At 42.7% G+C, this 17016-nt stretch overlaps 1 protein-coding gene across 1 annotated transcript; it reads right to left on the bottom strand.

Moving 5' to 3' along the window:
* Window positions 1–553: 553 nt before the first annotated feature.
* Window positions 554–15158, bottom strand: synpo2lb (synaptopodin 2-like b). Its single transcript, XM_051939973.1, is given in 6 exon segments — window positions 554–579; window positions 768–3515; window positions 9792–10177; window positions 11237–11500; window positions 11593–11744; window positions 15055–15158. Coding segments are annotated over 6 exon segments (3678 nt in total). The 5' UTR covers window positions 15157–15158.
* Between the last annotated feature and the right edge of the window lie 1858 nt (window positions 15159–17016).

Raw genomic sequence — 17016 nt, 5'->3', positions numbered from 1 at the left:
GGAAAACGAACGCATTACGGGATTTAATTCGCGAAACGGCTTTTCCGTCGCAAAACGGCTTTTTTCTCACTTTCCCAACACGTTTTTAGGGTTATGGTTAAGGTTAGGGTTAGGGATAGGGACAGGGATAGTGTTAGATAAAAGTTTGTTCATGATGACGTTTCACCTGCGACTCCAGAGTGTCGATATTTACTCAACCGCCAGAGGTCGCATAGTCAAAACGTAACACTGGGTCGTAATACGGGCGTGTACAGACGACCTATGTGGTCGTTTTTGGTTTGAGGACAGGCTCTTTCACTCATATCAGACATTATATCTACTGCGTCACTACATCTGTGCTCCCTGTGCTTTTCTTTTAATCTTTTTGCCATCCTCAGTCTCATCATTGCACATCCTCTGCTCTTCTTTTTTTTGTTTACACTCAATTCTTCGTCATTCAATACAATATTTACATATCTTTATTTCCCCAACATCTCTCTCTTTCTGACCTTTCAGTCTTTAGCTGATTTCCATTTCTTCATCATTTCTCAGGTTTACACACTACATTTCCTTTTCAAAACACAGTGTTCCCTTTAGTTACTGCATCGGATAAATGAGTCAACAAGATTAAGTGATAAAACCGCTACACGTGTGTACTTGTGATGAAACATGTGGCCGATAAACACTTTAGCTGCAGCTTTGAGTATCAATAACGCAATGCAAAAAACGCTTATGCAAAAAACGTTGCTCTATGTGCCCATGGAGGCTTGTTTTGCAATGTCCAAAACAAGAATCTGTTCAGTGCGCAGTAGATCCAGGACGCCAGACACAAGGCTGCAGGCCCAGATTGGAAGTGCTGAATCTGGGCCTGGGGACCCTGGTGGGCTGAGTGGTGCTGGATGCCTGGTGAGATGCACCTGTGGGGCCCAGAGGACTCAGATCCGGGGCGCTCTTGAACTGCCTGTTTGCCTGTGGAGCGCCGGAAGGTTGAGGGTGAGAAAAACTAGGAGATTGGAGTTGGTTTGGAGGAGAGGTGAAGGTGGGAAGCTGAGGGAGAGGGGCAGTAGGGACAGGAGACATTGTGGGAGATAGAGGAGAGGCGGCCCACTGAGGCTGGTAAGGTTGGGGTGGAGGTTGATAGTGCTGGTAGGGGGTAGCATTAGCAACGGGTGGAGGGGATGTCACATCAGAGCGCCACATTGGTTCTCCAAGCGTCGTGGCAGATCGAGGAACAATGACTTTAAGGGCGGGCCCTGTGGCTGTCGGAGGAGGTGTCGAGAAGCGCTTCACCTCGTAGACTTGTGCCGTCTTTAGAGGACCACCTGTCTTTCCTTTCTGCTGCTGATAGGCGGAGGTTTCCTTGGGAACCCCGCCTCCGTAGCTGAAGAGAGAAGAGTTGAGCTGGTAGGGCTGGTGGCTCATTATGTCCACATCCTTCATGCCAGGTTTCTTCCCTTTGGATGCAGCTGTTCCAGACTTTGCCACCTCAGGCTTCTTCTGGGCCTTCAGGGGACAAGAGGGGGACAGGAGGGGGTTGTAGCTAATGGGTGGTGGAGCTCGGATGTTGGACGAGTACTTCCAGGTGGCAGGGAGGGAAGGTGTAGGTGAGGGCTCCCTTGTCTGGGCAGGAGAGTAAGGGGCTGCAGCGACAGATGGAGATCGCTCCACAATGTACCGATCCATCCTGTTCTGTCTGCGGGCAAACAGCTGACCTCCCTTTCCTGCTAGCTGTGGTACCTGAGGGGCTTGAGGTTTGGGTGCTACAGGAGGTGGCCTGGGTCCCCGCTGAGCCTGCATGAAGTTGCAGGCCTCTGCCCCCAGCCTCAGCCAGTCCTCTTCAGGCCCTGATTCATGCCCAGCCTCATTACTGGGTGCAACTCCAGCTTCAGCACCAGAGGTTCGCCCAAAGTGGTCATCCATGTTTTGGATAATCGACAGCAAGTCCGGGTTTGGAGACACATCTTTGTTCTGGACTGCGCTGAACATCGGCTTCTTATTGCTACGGCGACGGGCATCGTGCAGGATGCCGGTGCGAGCTGCTGGGACCGAGATGCGCTGCTCACGAGTCACCAGGGAATCAGCAGCAGGGGCCTGGGGTGCTGATGTAGCTGTCATAGAGGCATTGGGGACAGGAGGCACGTCATTTGCCATGTTATTATAGGGATAGACAGACGGAGATGGAGAAGCTTGGGATGGAGGTGGAGCAGGATGGGTGGGCTGGGCAGGGAATGAAACCTGAGTCAAATCAGGGGGGTGTGGTGGGGACATGGGAGGAGGTGACATATAGGTGGAAGGAGGTGGATAAGCAGGAGCAGAAGGAGTGAAATATGGAGGAGGAGGTGGAGGGGAGAAGGGTTGAGCAGGTGATGGACAAACCGGGGTGGCTTGAGCTGCAGAAGGAGAGAACGGGATGGGCGGAGGAACGTGCACTGCGGGCTGAGGAGAAAACGGTTGTGGACATGCTGGAGGCTGAGCAAAAGGTGTAGAAGACAGAGAGGAGGGAGGTGAGAGAGCTGACGGGGGAGAGTTAACAGAGGGGGGAGTGTTGCTGTTGTTATTTCTTGGAGGGATATACAAAGAGGTGCTAGACACAGCTCTCCTCGCATCTGGCCCTGATGGATGGTGAGTAGGTGGGATGGTCACCATGGAGACGGCCGCTACGGGCTTGGTCGCCATGGTTATGGCTGTGGGTTTGGGTTGGGGAGGGCGAAACATGACGGAGGTTACGGTTGCGCGAGAAGAGGTCGGGCCTGGCGTGAAGGGGCGAGCAGTGCGGTTCAGAACACCAGAATTAGGACTGAAGCTGGTGTTGTGTGAGTCTGTTACTGGGCTGAGATCAGGGTTAGGAGGAGAGTTAGGGTTGCCGTATTGCCCATTTTGACTCCGAAGCAGCGTCTGAGAGGGCGGGCTTAGCACCACACTAGCCCGACTGACAGCTACTGACCCCCCATTGGTCAGGGCCACAGCTGGAGGAGACATGTGTGCAGGGCAGTTACTGACTGGCTGCTTCTGGATGCTGCTGTCCAGTCGTGAGCCCTGATAGGCTGAACTCTCCAACTCTGAGACCTCCAACCCGGGGCTTTGATTGACAGAAGTCACAAGTCTTGGACTCTGATAAGCTGAGATGTCCGGTCCTGGTCTCTGATTGGTTGTTGGCGTTGTTGGAGTAGCTGGTGTTGTTGATGGGCAAGCAGAGCTTCTCCGGTCCAGCAGGTCCAGATAACCAGTGTCCCACGTAGGGTCAAATGATGCTGAGAATCCCTCTTCATCCACTTCTGAGCCACTTAGGATAGAACTCCCTCCTTCCTCTTCAGTTTCTCCTCCTGTTTCCCCCTCTGTCTCGCCCCCTCTGTCTCCCTCAGCTTTGCCGAAGCAAGTAAGTGTGTACTTCTTGGCCCTCTGCCGGCGTTTCTTGAACATAAGCACCCCTTTCGAGTTGGGGTTGGGAGCATCAGTCAGCAAGGATGCAATAGAGCGGCATTTAGTGCGAGCTTCTTTCACCTGTTTCTCCACCACACTCTCCCCACGCTGCAACTCTGCGAGACAGAAAGAGGAGAGAGAGAAAATAAATGTGGTGAAAGAGAGGACAAACAAAACACAAAAGCATTCCTGGGAGTTTTAATTAATACAAGACAAGGCAAGCAACAAGTAACGACAAGTGTGATAGCCTTGACTGACGATGAGTAGTGGCAGATTTGCACAGCGCTGTCACACTGAAGAGCTGCGATGAGCATTAACAGTGACAGACAGGAGTGTGTGTTGTGGATTTACAACAAAGAATTCCTGCTGCTCTCCAGAGTTGAGTCACACACTCCAGGAAGGTGAGATCATAGTGTCTGTCCAGCACGAATCCTTGTTTGTGCTTCTGTGTCTCTGTGCATGTTCCTGTGTTACTCATGTTGTGAGGATGTAAATCTGTTTACACGGTCACATTTTTGGATTCATGTACTTTTTTGAGGATAAAAGTTTGTCCCCGTCACAAGAATCATTGCATTTGGAGTTGCAGACTTTGTTTAAGGTTACATCAAAGTTAAGATTAGGGTCTAATGGTCTAAGGCCATTAGTCTTTTAATGTCTTGGCTCACTTCGCATGTTCACTACATAACCCCAGACTGATGCAGCTTCTGCATACACGCATTCATATTCTGCATAACTTTCATGCAGTGAGGCTAACAAAGACATAACAAAGATGTAATGTAAGTAGCAACAAACTGTGATAACACACTGCCCTATTAGCAAACTTGATTTTTCAGTTACAAAGTTCAGATGTTCTTGTAGCAAAATTAACTTTTTCACTGACAAATCTTGATGTAAGAAGCTTTGAAAGAGAATTAAAAGTCAACAGCCACACTTTCAGCTTTGGGACTGTATTCGGTCTAACACTTGCAATTTAGCACTTAACAACTACACTTATTGGAATGTCGTTTGGTTATGGTTATTGGGTCATCACCCAAAATCCATCCATTTTCTTCCACTTATTTGACAACCCTCTCTTCAGTTCATCCTCAGGAATCTCTAGGTGTTCCCAGGTCAGTTGAGATATGTAATCCCTCGGGCGAGTTCTGGGTCCAGCCTGGAGTCTCATACCAGTTAGGCGTGTCTGGAAAAATTTTCAAAGGAAGTTGCTCATGGGGCATCTTAATCAGATGTCCAAAATACCTCAGCTGACCCCTTCGAATCCTTCCGAATGTCCAAGCTCCTCACCCTATCTCTAAAGCTGGGCCCACCCACCCTACGTAAGTAAACTATTTCGGCCCCTTGTATCCATGATCCTATTCTACTGAGAGCATGTCTGGACTAGGTAGAGACGGACACAGGCTCTCATCTCTCGTAAACAACAACCCCAGATACTTAATCTCTCATTCCACTTACTCATCCCCAAAGGAGAGGGAACAATCCACCAGTTACTGACAGAGAACAATGGACTCAGACTTGTAGATGCTGGTTCTCATCCCAGCCGCTCCATACTCATCTGAAAATCGCCAAAGTGTGCACTTAAAGTTACAGCCTGAAAAAGCCAACAGGGCTACGTCAGCTGTATAAAGCAAAGACGCAACTCCAAGGTTCCCAAACCGGACATCTTCCACATCCAGCTTACTGGAGATCTCATGATTACCATGACCAGGATCGGAAACAAAGGGGAACTCCATCACAGCCCAGAGATCAACCAGAAATATCAGAAAATTTAAAAATGTTGACCCCGGTGATGAAGCAGGTAGAAATTAAGGGATTTCCCATCTTTATTCATCCTGAGGGGAACATGAATGTCTACACCAAATTTCATGGAAATTCATCCAACCGTTTTTGTGTGATACCATGCTGCAAAAAATCAAAAACTGTGCTGGTTACAGTAGAATAAAAGTCAAGCGGTTCACCAAAGTCATCAGGGTTCATCTTCTGGAGACCACGAATGTCTGCCCAAAATTCCTTCCAATAGTCATTGAGATATTTCAGTCTGGACCAAAGTGGTGTAGCAACAAATCATCCCTAAGGCCATGCTGCCAGCAGGGTTAAAATTAACTTTTAACTGTTTCGCTCATTGTTTGCATTAAGTATCGAGTCCATAACAAAGAACATTTATTCATCTAGTTGTCAAAGCAGCGTATCGAATTTATCTTTACAGCACAGTGACAAAACGGTTCATGTCAAAGAAAACAATGGCAAATAATAACCAAGTTTCTCTAATCTTTACATGACAAAAAAATGAGGTAACTCATAGAAATAGTCATTTTTAATCTTGATCTGACACTAAAACATTCCACTCTTTTGCCTCTAAAGTGCAACAATCCATGTGTAAAACAAACTTCAAGAGCACCTTACCTGCATACACAGTGTGTGGGATTGTGTGTCCACCTGCGTCTGAACCTAGAGGAGATATGAGGTCCCTCATCTCACAACTGTGAGAGTGTGTGTCCTTAACCTCCCTCAGACCCTCCCACACTCCCAAACAGTCAAACATCTGAGCGGGGAACTGTTTGGTCAATGTCTTTCTGCTCTTCTCTCAGAGCACAGCCCATGTAAAGACCTTTGTCTGTATCCAGCGACCCCAAACCAACACATGATGTCAACCCTCTATTCCTGTCCGTCTGACAGGCATCAAACACCTGTCCGGTCTCTGTCCATACACACACACACACACAAGAACGGGAAGACCCCCCACCATGGATTATTTAGGCAGCAGAGTCATTGCGTACGTGTCTTAATGTGACTTCATAAACCCAATTATAAGTTAGAAAGAAAACCGTGGTCGTAACTCTTTGCTGATTCTCTGCTGCTGACATCTCACACCTGTGCGACACTTAGACACACAGCGCTGTAGCAGCAACAATCCCACATCCAAAGCCAAAGGTGATGTGTATGCCTTTGTAACATGAGAAAGGGCAGGTCTCTGGACAGTAATCATTCGTCCTATAGCAGAACCGTCATCATACAGCAAAGTCAGGCCTTCAGCCTCTTGTACTGGATGACAGATGCTTCATTAGTGCAACATTCACTCAGATGAAACCAGAACTCAGTCAGTGCATAGCTATTCAGTTTAATCATATTTATTGCCTTGTTAAAATAATAAGCTTTGCAGTCAAGGTCAATAAAACTTGAGTTAATGGAAGTGTTTCGCAATTTGAGGAAATGTGCTGAAGATATCAATATCACTTCCATGCACTGTAAAAAATGTAAGTTTTAAAAAGATTTTACTTTTTTTTTTTTTTTTACAATTTTTTCTTTACATTTTCAAAACATATGGAAATAGCCTGGGAATTTACACATCTAATATAAAAATAACTTTAAAAATCTGTAACCAACAGAATTTCCCTCTTTTGAAAAATGTACATTTTTTTACTTGAAAGGAATGTTAAAATACTTTCACAAATGTATCTGAATTTCACAAATATTTCATTTTTGTTTCATAGAAATAACTATTGAATTGAAGTTTAACACTTAGAATTTTTTTTTAATGAGATACAGTTGGAAAAAGAAGTACTGGTGCTGCAATTTCACTGAAATGAGAAATATCTTGTATAAATACACAGGTTTTCACAACAAAAAATGTTAAATAAACGTGTTTTCTTTTGTATATAAGCACAGATGATCTGACAAAAAATAAAGTCTGGAAAATTCCTGTAATTTTGTGAAATGGTTATATTTCTATTATTTTACTGCATTTTGTGGAGCCACAGCTACTGTTGGTTTTTGTTGGTGGTGTTTTTGTTTGTTTTTGTTTTTGTGTTTTTTACAGTGTTTGTGCATTAACTGTGATGCCACAACCTTTAGAAAAAATAACCTTAAATGAACACAAGCTATAGGAATAGGAGAAAACAGCTTCCCTAGCTTTACCAAAATCTTGTTACAGCATCTCTAAAGACCACTAATTAAGAAGCTACAGCTTTTTTGTTGATCTTTAACTCTTCCTTCAAAATGTCATCCATTCTTTTTTGCATATAACCCTTTGATGCGGAGCAGCATCTACAGAAATTCTCCCTTATTAGAGTGGATCATTTTGATATGTTTTTGACCACCTAAGACATAAAACTCTACTTTATCTCGCAAGAAAAAAGCAAAGATTACAGAGGAAAGCAGTAAATAATCACACAAGAACCAGCAAATGTTTGGCATTTCTCTTAATTGATGGCTTAAATGATTAATCTAAATTCTCTCGTTGACTGATCAGTGTGTCAGTTGATGATTTCTACATCAGAATAGCAGAGATTTTACTGATACATGGCCTTCTGTGAACACACAGTAAAGACATTCATACAGCAACCTGCACATGTAGTGACACAAACGCATACGCCACATTTGCAGCTGGTCTGTAGGTCAGAGCTGCATCCAGCCTGCCGATCAGACGTCTCAATACCTATAAATACAGCCACTGAGGCAAATGCTCAGAATACTGACAGAAGGGATAGACTGCTGTTTCAGGGGATAGAAGGAGGGGAGGAGGAATACCTCTATCGGTATCTGGTATATCTCACCCCATCACCACCAGTATGTGGATGTAACCAGAAACTCCAGTTACGGGAAGGAACCACTAGAGGGTGATCTAGCTGAAGATTTAAGCAGTAAAGTGCAGCTGATCCAGGGGAATCTTTGGAATTTAAATTAAAAGGCAAAAACTTTGTGGTCAGGCCTGAAATAGTTGCATCACCGTGAAAAACTAGAGATGCTCCTGTTTTCAGTCAGCAGCTGGTGTGTTATCCTCTAACTTTATCTCAGAAGTCTGAACGCAACAACACAAACCCAAAATCTAAGCTGTATTCCGAAACAAGTATTGGTTGGAAATTTGAGGTTTTATCTACATATATAACATGCTGTAAAGGACTATAAGTTGCACTGTTACATCAGTCATACGTTATTTTCAAAACAACTGTAATACATGATGTGAGATTGTGTTATTTTCTTTAAAACAAGACCATAAAAATGTTGGAATTTGTTTTTCTTTCATTGTTTTACCGACAGTTTTAATTAAGAAAAACCCAAAATCTCACTTTTTACACATCAAAGTCGCTTATTTATCTGTAAGTGCAGCAGTCATTACTGTAGATGATGTCGATACTGCAACATGCAGCGCCTGAGATGGTACAAAACTGTTAAACTTTTCAAGAGGTTAAAAATTTTATTTAAAATGTAACAAGTTTTCTTAAATTACAGATGTTAGCTATTAAAATCACTGAGAAAAAATATGAATTAATTTTAGAAAAAACAAAAACAGGTTAAAAAATCAGTATTTTTACAAATGGTAGTTCATTCTTTTCCATATTTGACTGTCAAATCACACTATTTTTGATTGTATTTAAATACATACAGTATTATTTAATGATTTCATATTATTTAAGCCATCAAAAAATCAAGGACTAACACATGGCAAATATATTCTGAAACACTAATTTTAGATTTTAATTTTTTGGTTAAATTACAGACAATAACTAGGAAAATCACAGGATAAATGTTACCTAAAAAATAAAAAAAAAATTTAAAAAAATGGGCCAGAACTGTACATCAGGTTAAAACCTGCAGTATAAATTTGTTCCTTTACAATGTGTGACAGTAAAATTGCATGTTAATTGCATTAAAATCAGCTAGAAATATTGTTGTTTCATAGTTATTTGCTGTTGTTTCCGTTTTTGTTTATTAGTTTTTAGTTTTTTGGGTTGTTTTTTTTTTTTACAGTTTTTAACATATTTTTTCTGTCACATTTGCTGCCAGATTTAAATTGTTTTAACTTTTTTTTTTAATTTAAAAAATTTTTTACAGTGTAGCTTTGTATTTAGACCAGGCGTGAACTAAGCGTGACGTCACCCGTTGGTTTCAACGCCGAGAAAATGAAGCCCGGATTTTGCTACTTCCTGGTCGCCGTTTTGGATTTTTTTGGAGCCAGTGACGTAAAAAGCGTCATCAAACAGACTGGACCGGAGAGCAACTAATGGCAGGATTGGCTGAGGACTCTCTTATCCCGCCCACATTTTACCGCAGAGGCTTCTGTTGCTGTCTATCAAGTATAGCCACGCCCCCTGGCTCCGCCAACTTTAACGATTTATTTAAAATTCAGTATTGATTTATTTTAGGATCGGCCATCTGATCTCTCATTTTGACCATGAAAACTAATGGGGAAAAAATCCTGAGCTGTAGAACATCAGTCTATCAAATTTTATTTTTTCCAAAAATGAATTGGGGTCTATGGAGCAAAAGCTTTTTGGAGCCAACCCTAGCGGACGGCGTGATATTGCAAGTTTTTGACACTTCCGGGTGGGCTTCAATTTTGGAGCCAGATGCTACGTCCACTTTATATACAGTCTATGATTTATACGTGTACTCACTGGCTTGCCGTGCTTTGTCCATGTAGGTGGTGGAGAGTTCATCGCTCACAGGGGTCTGCTGTGGTCCCACCATGGGCACCAGATGTTTACCGGAGCCCAACATCAGAGCCTCTTTAGCCCGCTCTGGAGACACGAGGGGTGGGCAGGCCAGGCCGACGCAACCCCCCGCCTCCTGGAAGCCGCTGTCACCCTCACCCTCCGCCTCCACCTGGTCGGGGGGAGTCGGGGTGAGGGTGTGGGGGGTCAGAGTGTGAGAGGTGTGAGCAGGAGTGGTCCAGTCTGTCTGGAGGGGCTGGTAGACGAGCTCTCTGCGAGGAACACCGGCAAGACACTGAGCGTCCCATTGACCCTGCAGGGCAACTCCTGCTTCTGTAGCGCTCTCATACCTGACAACAAGGACATGACAACAATCAGTTTTAACGTGGAGACTTGAAATTTACCTGAGATTACATATTTTCAGACTGAATCCATATCAGTTATCTTTGTCTTTTTGGATATTTGAAAAAATATATATGCAGTACTGTTCAAAAGTTTGGGTTCGCGCAGACAATGTCATGTTTTTCATGAAACTCACATTTTTATTCATGTGCTAACATAATTGCACAAGGGTTTTCTAATCATCAATGAGCCTTTCAACATGACTAGCTAATACAGTGTAGCATCAGAACACAGGAGTGATGGTTGCTGGAAATGTTCCTCTGTACCCCTATGGAGATATTCCATTTAAAATCAGCCATGTCCAGCTAGAATAGTTATTTACCGCAATAACTATCTCTAGACTTTTCTGATTAATTTAATGTTATCTACATTGAAAAAAAATGTTTTTCTTTCAAAGTAAGGACATGTCTAAGTGACCCCAAACTTTTGAATGATAGTGTATCTATGTACATATATATCATTTTTCCACTATGGAGTTCCCTGCACCTAGAATCATGTTGTAACTGTTATTAAAATGCAAAACTTGTTTTTTTTTATTTTTTTTATTGCAGTAGTTTATTAATTTGGAGTTTGTTGTTTGAAGTGAATGATAATTTGAAAACAGTTGCACGTAGACAGCAGAAAGGGAGGAGAAAGCTGTGTGAAATATGCAAACAAATTGAGTGATTCAGACGAATGCAATCTGGGAAGGTCAGCACAATGAGGTAAAGATTTCTCTTTGTTTCCTGCAAAGAAGATTTATATCTGCTACACTGCTCTGGATACATTTGGGTCCTTGTCTGATTTTGTTAGCATCCGTTAGCTCCATTGCTGCTTCTACACCAAAGGTTGATGGGAGATGTAGATGTTGAACTCATGCAAGTTTTATCTGAGTAAACTTGATTCATTTTATACTGTTGAATAATTGAGAGAAAACCACAGTGTGATGTTTCAGCTTTCAGGAAAGACTCATAAAAGAAGCCCTCTGTTGCAGAATTCATTGACAGGTGGGACCTGAGGTCTCTTACCCGCTCATCTCTGAGGTCTCCTCCTCTTCCTGGTTGTCGTAGCGAGCAGGTGAGCGTGCATGAGGCGGTGTGCGACGCTGGCGGCGGTGTGTGCTCGACTGTGTGTCTGCGTCGCTGTCTGTTTCTCCGTAGTAAGCCTCGCTGTCAGGAGGGGAAGTGATGCCTTTGGGTAGCTCAATCGCAGGAGGAGACAGAACCCTCATGGAGGATCGAGGCGATGCGGAGCGACCGGAGTAAGATGAGGAGTGGAATCCTGAGGGGGCCCTGAGATGAGGAGTTGTGAAAATGCAGAACATGCATCAGTCTGTATGATATGACAACGAGGTCAGAGTCTGTGTCATGTATTGTGTTCAGACCTTTTGACCCTGAGGCTCAGCGTGGCGCTCTGTGTGTCTATCAGGCTCATGGCCTCAGCATGACTGAGCTCTGCACACATCTGGTCGTCAATGGCAACCAGCTCGTCGTGCTCCTTCAGTCCAGCTCGACATGCTTTGCTGCGTCTGCGAATCTAAACAGAGGAAAGGGGGTAATAACATTAATATTAATATTTGCAGCTGTGGTAGAAGTATAGTTGATACACTTTTATCAGTAATGGATCTACTTTTCAATGGCTAATCTTCACCTTCCACCAAAAGGTCCCCACACGTTTGCCTTTTATCTCTTTAAAATAAACATTATTTTAACTCACTGCAACAAGAACTCAGTTGCTTCCTGTGGTTAAGCCAGTGCCTTGCATGGTAGCCTTCTGCCATGGATGTGTGAGTGTGTATGAATATCCACAGTCCAAGTGTAATCCTAATAAAACCATGCAGTGTCACAAACCACATAAAAAAAGATTGTGTAGCATAAATGTTTGTACTTTCCTTTTATGTTATTTTGTTGTACCTGTGATGTGACCCATTTGGAGGGAGATCCAAAGTTTTCCACAAACAACAAATCCCACAAGTTGAATACTCTAAACCATCAGCAGTGTTGTAGTTTCTACAGTTATACTCAGTGTGTGATTATTTTTTACTTCAATGTAAAGTCCTGTACCTCTGTGGAAACAGGACAGTCATGGCTGGAAGAAAAAATAACTCAAAAAGTAATTTGTGGATATGATGCAGGTATAATTCCATAAATCATATAAAGAAGAAAAAAGAGTTGAATGACATTGACTATATATTTGACAAAAAAATGGAAAAAATTAAATCAATATGTATATTTGCTCACAGCTTTTGACAATATTGAAAAAAATGACTCCATATTTTCACACTGCTCTGCATAATAACTCTAGGAAGACATTTCACCATACTGAATGCATCCTCCAACAACCCGCTGACAACTTACTCCACTGAATACTGTTTAAGAACCATAGTGTATTCACTTTATTGACGAATTGTGTTGCTTTTTTTTTTAACACAGCCTGCATTTCACCCAAAAACTCCCTGAATATCTGTCCTGTGACCGTTAATCACAGCTGAGTTCGTTATGGCTTCTGAGTTGTGCTGGGGAGCACAGAATTTTATTTTAGTTTTTTACTGAATCTGCTAGAAAAAACAAAACTTGATTTTTTAAAAGAGAAGTGCAAAACAAGGTGATTTTTTAAAAGAAAATATTACAGTTTTTAAGCTTGTTTTTCGGTTGTGTTTTCTGATGGAAGCATACATCCCACTAGAATACTGAAAAAAAAGATTATTTTTGCTTTTATAGTTTCTGGTTATGATAAATGGTGTCATTCATTAGTTGACTTAACAATTTTAACGTCAGGGTTCAACTCTGTGGCTGGCAGTCATTCCAGAAGCCAAATCATAGTCAGGATTGTAACTTCACTGCATAAAGCTTGACTGGGGGAACTCGGACTAACTCGCCACAAGTTGTGTGACCTATAGAAACAGAGTTCAGCTCCACTTTAGTGGCTGCCGTTATCGTCCCTGTATCAGAATAACTCATGAAGTCACGCAGCTGCTGCTGGGGGTCGCTGAGAGATGATGTCATAGGACCCTTCAGGAAGTATGTCTGTGGGGGTGATAGATGGCAAAGGTGGGTAAGTGTGTATTCCTGTCCTCTAGATTACAGTCGCCTCTAATAGAAGACGATAAGGCCTTCCATCTCCTCACACATGTACACCGATGCATACATTATCTCTATTGGGGGTAAAAATGTTGAGTGCGTCCAAACACCTACTCAGAGTTCTGGCCTTTATCAGTATCCTGTTGACCTAAAAATCCAACTCCGCCGTCGCTCGCACAATGTAATCGATCTATCTGGTATTTTTACACTCTCACAAACTGCACACAGCACAAGTGAACATCATGAAAGAGGGGGTTTGAACAGCTGCATCACCAGTCTGTATCAGGGGGCATGCCTGTCATTCACCATATGTTCCCCGCATACCCAAAAATAAAACCTCGCAGGACAATCAGCCGCATTCCTAGACAGACCGAGGAAGACAGGCGCTACCGTGATGGCAAACAGAAAAAAAAGCACACATAATACAAGAATTAAATGCTTAGTAAGAGAAGAAAATGTGTGTGTGTGTGTCCGTATCTCTGTGTGAACAAGAGGTCGGTCTTTTTCCACTCTCAGCTTCCAGCTCCTCTTAAATGAGCTATTCTGATCCTCTAGTTTGCGCTCCATTCCCAACCGGGCTTATCTGAGGTATGTCCAGCCACACGTAAACACACACAGACGCACACACGCACATTTACACCAACAAGTGGAAGCACACGGTGATCAAACTCCCATTAAGGTGACCTTATCTGCTTGAAAATCCCGGATAAAGAGAAGGCCACCGCAGCCTCCATTTGGAATCAGAGGTTTGGACAGCTTAGGAGCGACTGGCCAACGTTCAACGTCGGTGTGAGCGAGGTCGCGTATCTGCTTTCAAAAATAGATTTTTCTAATAGAGACTGTCAACAAATATAAACACAGATGCAAAACAAAGGCCTTCAGAGAAACCAAAATACATATCTTGAGCTTAAAGTTGGATTATTGTGTCTAATTTAAATTCCCTTTATTGCAATTTGCAAGTCTTTTATCTTTCGTGTGTAGATACGGCTATCTATCTATCTATCTATCTATCTATCTATCTATCTATCTATCTATCTATCTATCTATCTATCTATCTATCTACTTGGTGATATTCGTGATATAATAACCAATTTCAAAGAAAACCCCAAACTATCTCTTTGACTGCTCACCATCAAGATGAAACCTGAGTTGAGATCAACCCCCAAACATGTGTTCACGCTGTTCCCTGACCCACAAACTCAATCACGACAGGTGAGGGCCAAATTGAACTGGGACGTTGCCAAATGAGCAGGACGCCCCAAGTAGTTATTGTTGCATGAAGCAGGAAGAAGAATACGTGGTTAAAACTACTCAAGTAAAAGCAGAAAAGACGCCTTACAGATGTATTTATGTGAAAAAATGAGACTCAATGCAGTCACTGGTGCGCTTGCTGGCGTAATTGTGTAACTTTTTCACACACTTTATCTTTTGAAAGCCACTATAAAGTCTGCAACTCGTAGTTTTTTCTCCTCTGGTGATTATAAACATTTTAGTGCAAAATAATTCTTGAGTTTTCAAAAGTAGATGAGAACAAATTATGAGATAAAGCAGAGTTGCTGACTTTATAATGGCTCACAAAAGCAGAGGTGTGTAGAAAAGCTACACAATTACACCAGCAAGAGTGACAACAAGAAGTCTCATTTATTTTTGTTTTAGCAGCCAAACCACAAGCATCAAGGCCTCAGCTGCAGTCTCAATCAAACCCACCCCCTCACACCTTGGCTTGTCTGCAACACAAACACACACATGTATCGTCTCTGCTCTACCTTTGCCACCTGAAGAGGTTTCTGCTGCTCAGCTCCTCCCTGCAGTCTGAACCCCCATGGAGCTCCTCCAGACAGGGAGACCACGATTTCCTCCGTGACCATCCCAGCTCCCAGCTCACAGCCTGCTGTGTCCGATGCTGCTCCGAAATCGTCTTCGGTGGGAGAATCAATGAGCGAGCGTCCCTCGGTGCTCCACGGTGAAACCCTCCACCCACGAGGAGACAAGAGGGGTGGCTGGCTTTCATCTGCTCACACTGGAATGCTGTGTCAGAGGGGTGGGCGCTTGGGAGGGCGAGAAGGGGGTGAAGAGTGTGTGTATGTCTATGTGTGTGTGTGTGTGTTCATCCTCCCTTGTATTCAACACTTGCCATGTCACTCTCAAGCACAAGAGGGGATGCTTGCTGATATACCCTCCAGAAATAACCATCAGCACCACTCCCCGGTCGACCCCAGCTCTGGACAGCACAGATTCGTCTTTATTTCCCACCGGCCTCAGACGGCACAGACATGGGGAAATATTTCAGGAATCTCAACAGGTTTAGGAGATGTGCTGCAGCAGCTTCAGACGAGATATGATTGTCTGCCTCACTTTGCGATTGCTGTCGAGAAGCACAATTTCACAAAAAACAAACAGTCCAATCAACGAAGGGCAAGTTTGGAGTTGGCGAGTCTTTCTGGAGGGATAAGATTCAACACGTCTGATTTGGCAGAACACAGGCAGATGATGAAGAAAATTTGGACTCAGCTCTTGTGTCCAACAACCACATCAAACTGATGCCAGATTTGTGATGAATCACACACTTATAATTTCAGATTTGGGCAGATTCCTACGACAAATTGCCACATATTTTCAAGCCTAAAACATGGACTGGACTGACTAGATCTGGCAGTCTTATACTGGCTTTTTCTGGCTTACATTTGGTGCTGGAAGGTGGCCTTATGTGCTGACACAGATTCAGATGGCTACTTTTTATCACATTATTGTTATCTGAATGATGACTAAAAGGATCACAAAGAGCCAAGACAGTGAAGTCCATAAAAATATCGGGCCAGTGTACATGACATTTAATAAATATTGCTGTTTTAATCAAAAAAACCTCAAGCAGGGGTAGAACAAATGGGTGACCCACAGTCACCACAGACTAAACAAAGACTAAGCACCTCCTCATACTACTATAGTTACATCCAGTAATAATGTTTCTGGTGGAACCTTTTGCAGAATCATTTTTCTATGGCTGTTTTCCCATACAGACATATTTTAACAACACATTCAGCCACATACACAAAATAGTTCTGACCAACCATAAAATGTTTACATTGGTTTAAGTGCAAGTCAAAGATTTCAGATTATTGTCATCAAAAAGAGTATAATATATCAGTTTTTTACATGGTTTTAGTAGTTTATGTGTGAATAATTTAGGTTAGGTAAGTTCTTGTACGGACTCTTAAGGAATGTATGGATGAAACCTATTTTAAAAAGCTTAGGAAACAACAAAATGCTTAAAAAAATAATTCAAAAAAATGCAAGATTGACCTAGAATCCACAACATAAAACCAAGAAAAAAAAAGGCCGGATGGTCTGTAAAGAGATGTCTCATGTAAGATGACACCCTGAGCAGAACAAGGACGTTTTTTTCATTTTTATTTAATAGATCTTTAATTATCTTATGTAATTGAAATTGAAATTATCATGCGCTTTATCGACAATTAAAAAAGCCAAAGTTAAGCAACTGTTCCAGATTTTAATCAATTAAGGGTTACATTGGAAAAAAATATTATGCTATGAATGAGTATTTCTATGAGGGAGTCTTTATTGTAAATTTCCCCACTGTGGGATTAATAAAGGTTTAATCTATCTATCTTACTGTGTAAGTGTAACATCCCACTGCACCTTAATCTCACAGTTTATTTCTCACCTATTGCCAACAGGTCAGAGGTTTATTCCCACTAGAACACTAGTGG

Source organism: Acanthochromis polyacanthus, chromosome 19, assembly GCF_021347895.1.
Source record: "Acanthochromis polyacanthus isolate Apoly-LR-REF ecotype Palm Island chromosome 19, KAUST_Apoly_ChrSc, whole genome shotgun sequence".
In the NCBI taxonomy this organism is placed as follows: domain Eukaryota; kingdom Metazoa; phylum Chordata; class Actinopteri; family Pomacentridae; genus Acanthochromis; species Acanthochromis polyacanthus.
This window is presented reverse-complemented; position numbering and strand designations above follow the sequence as displayed.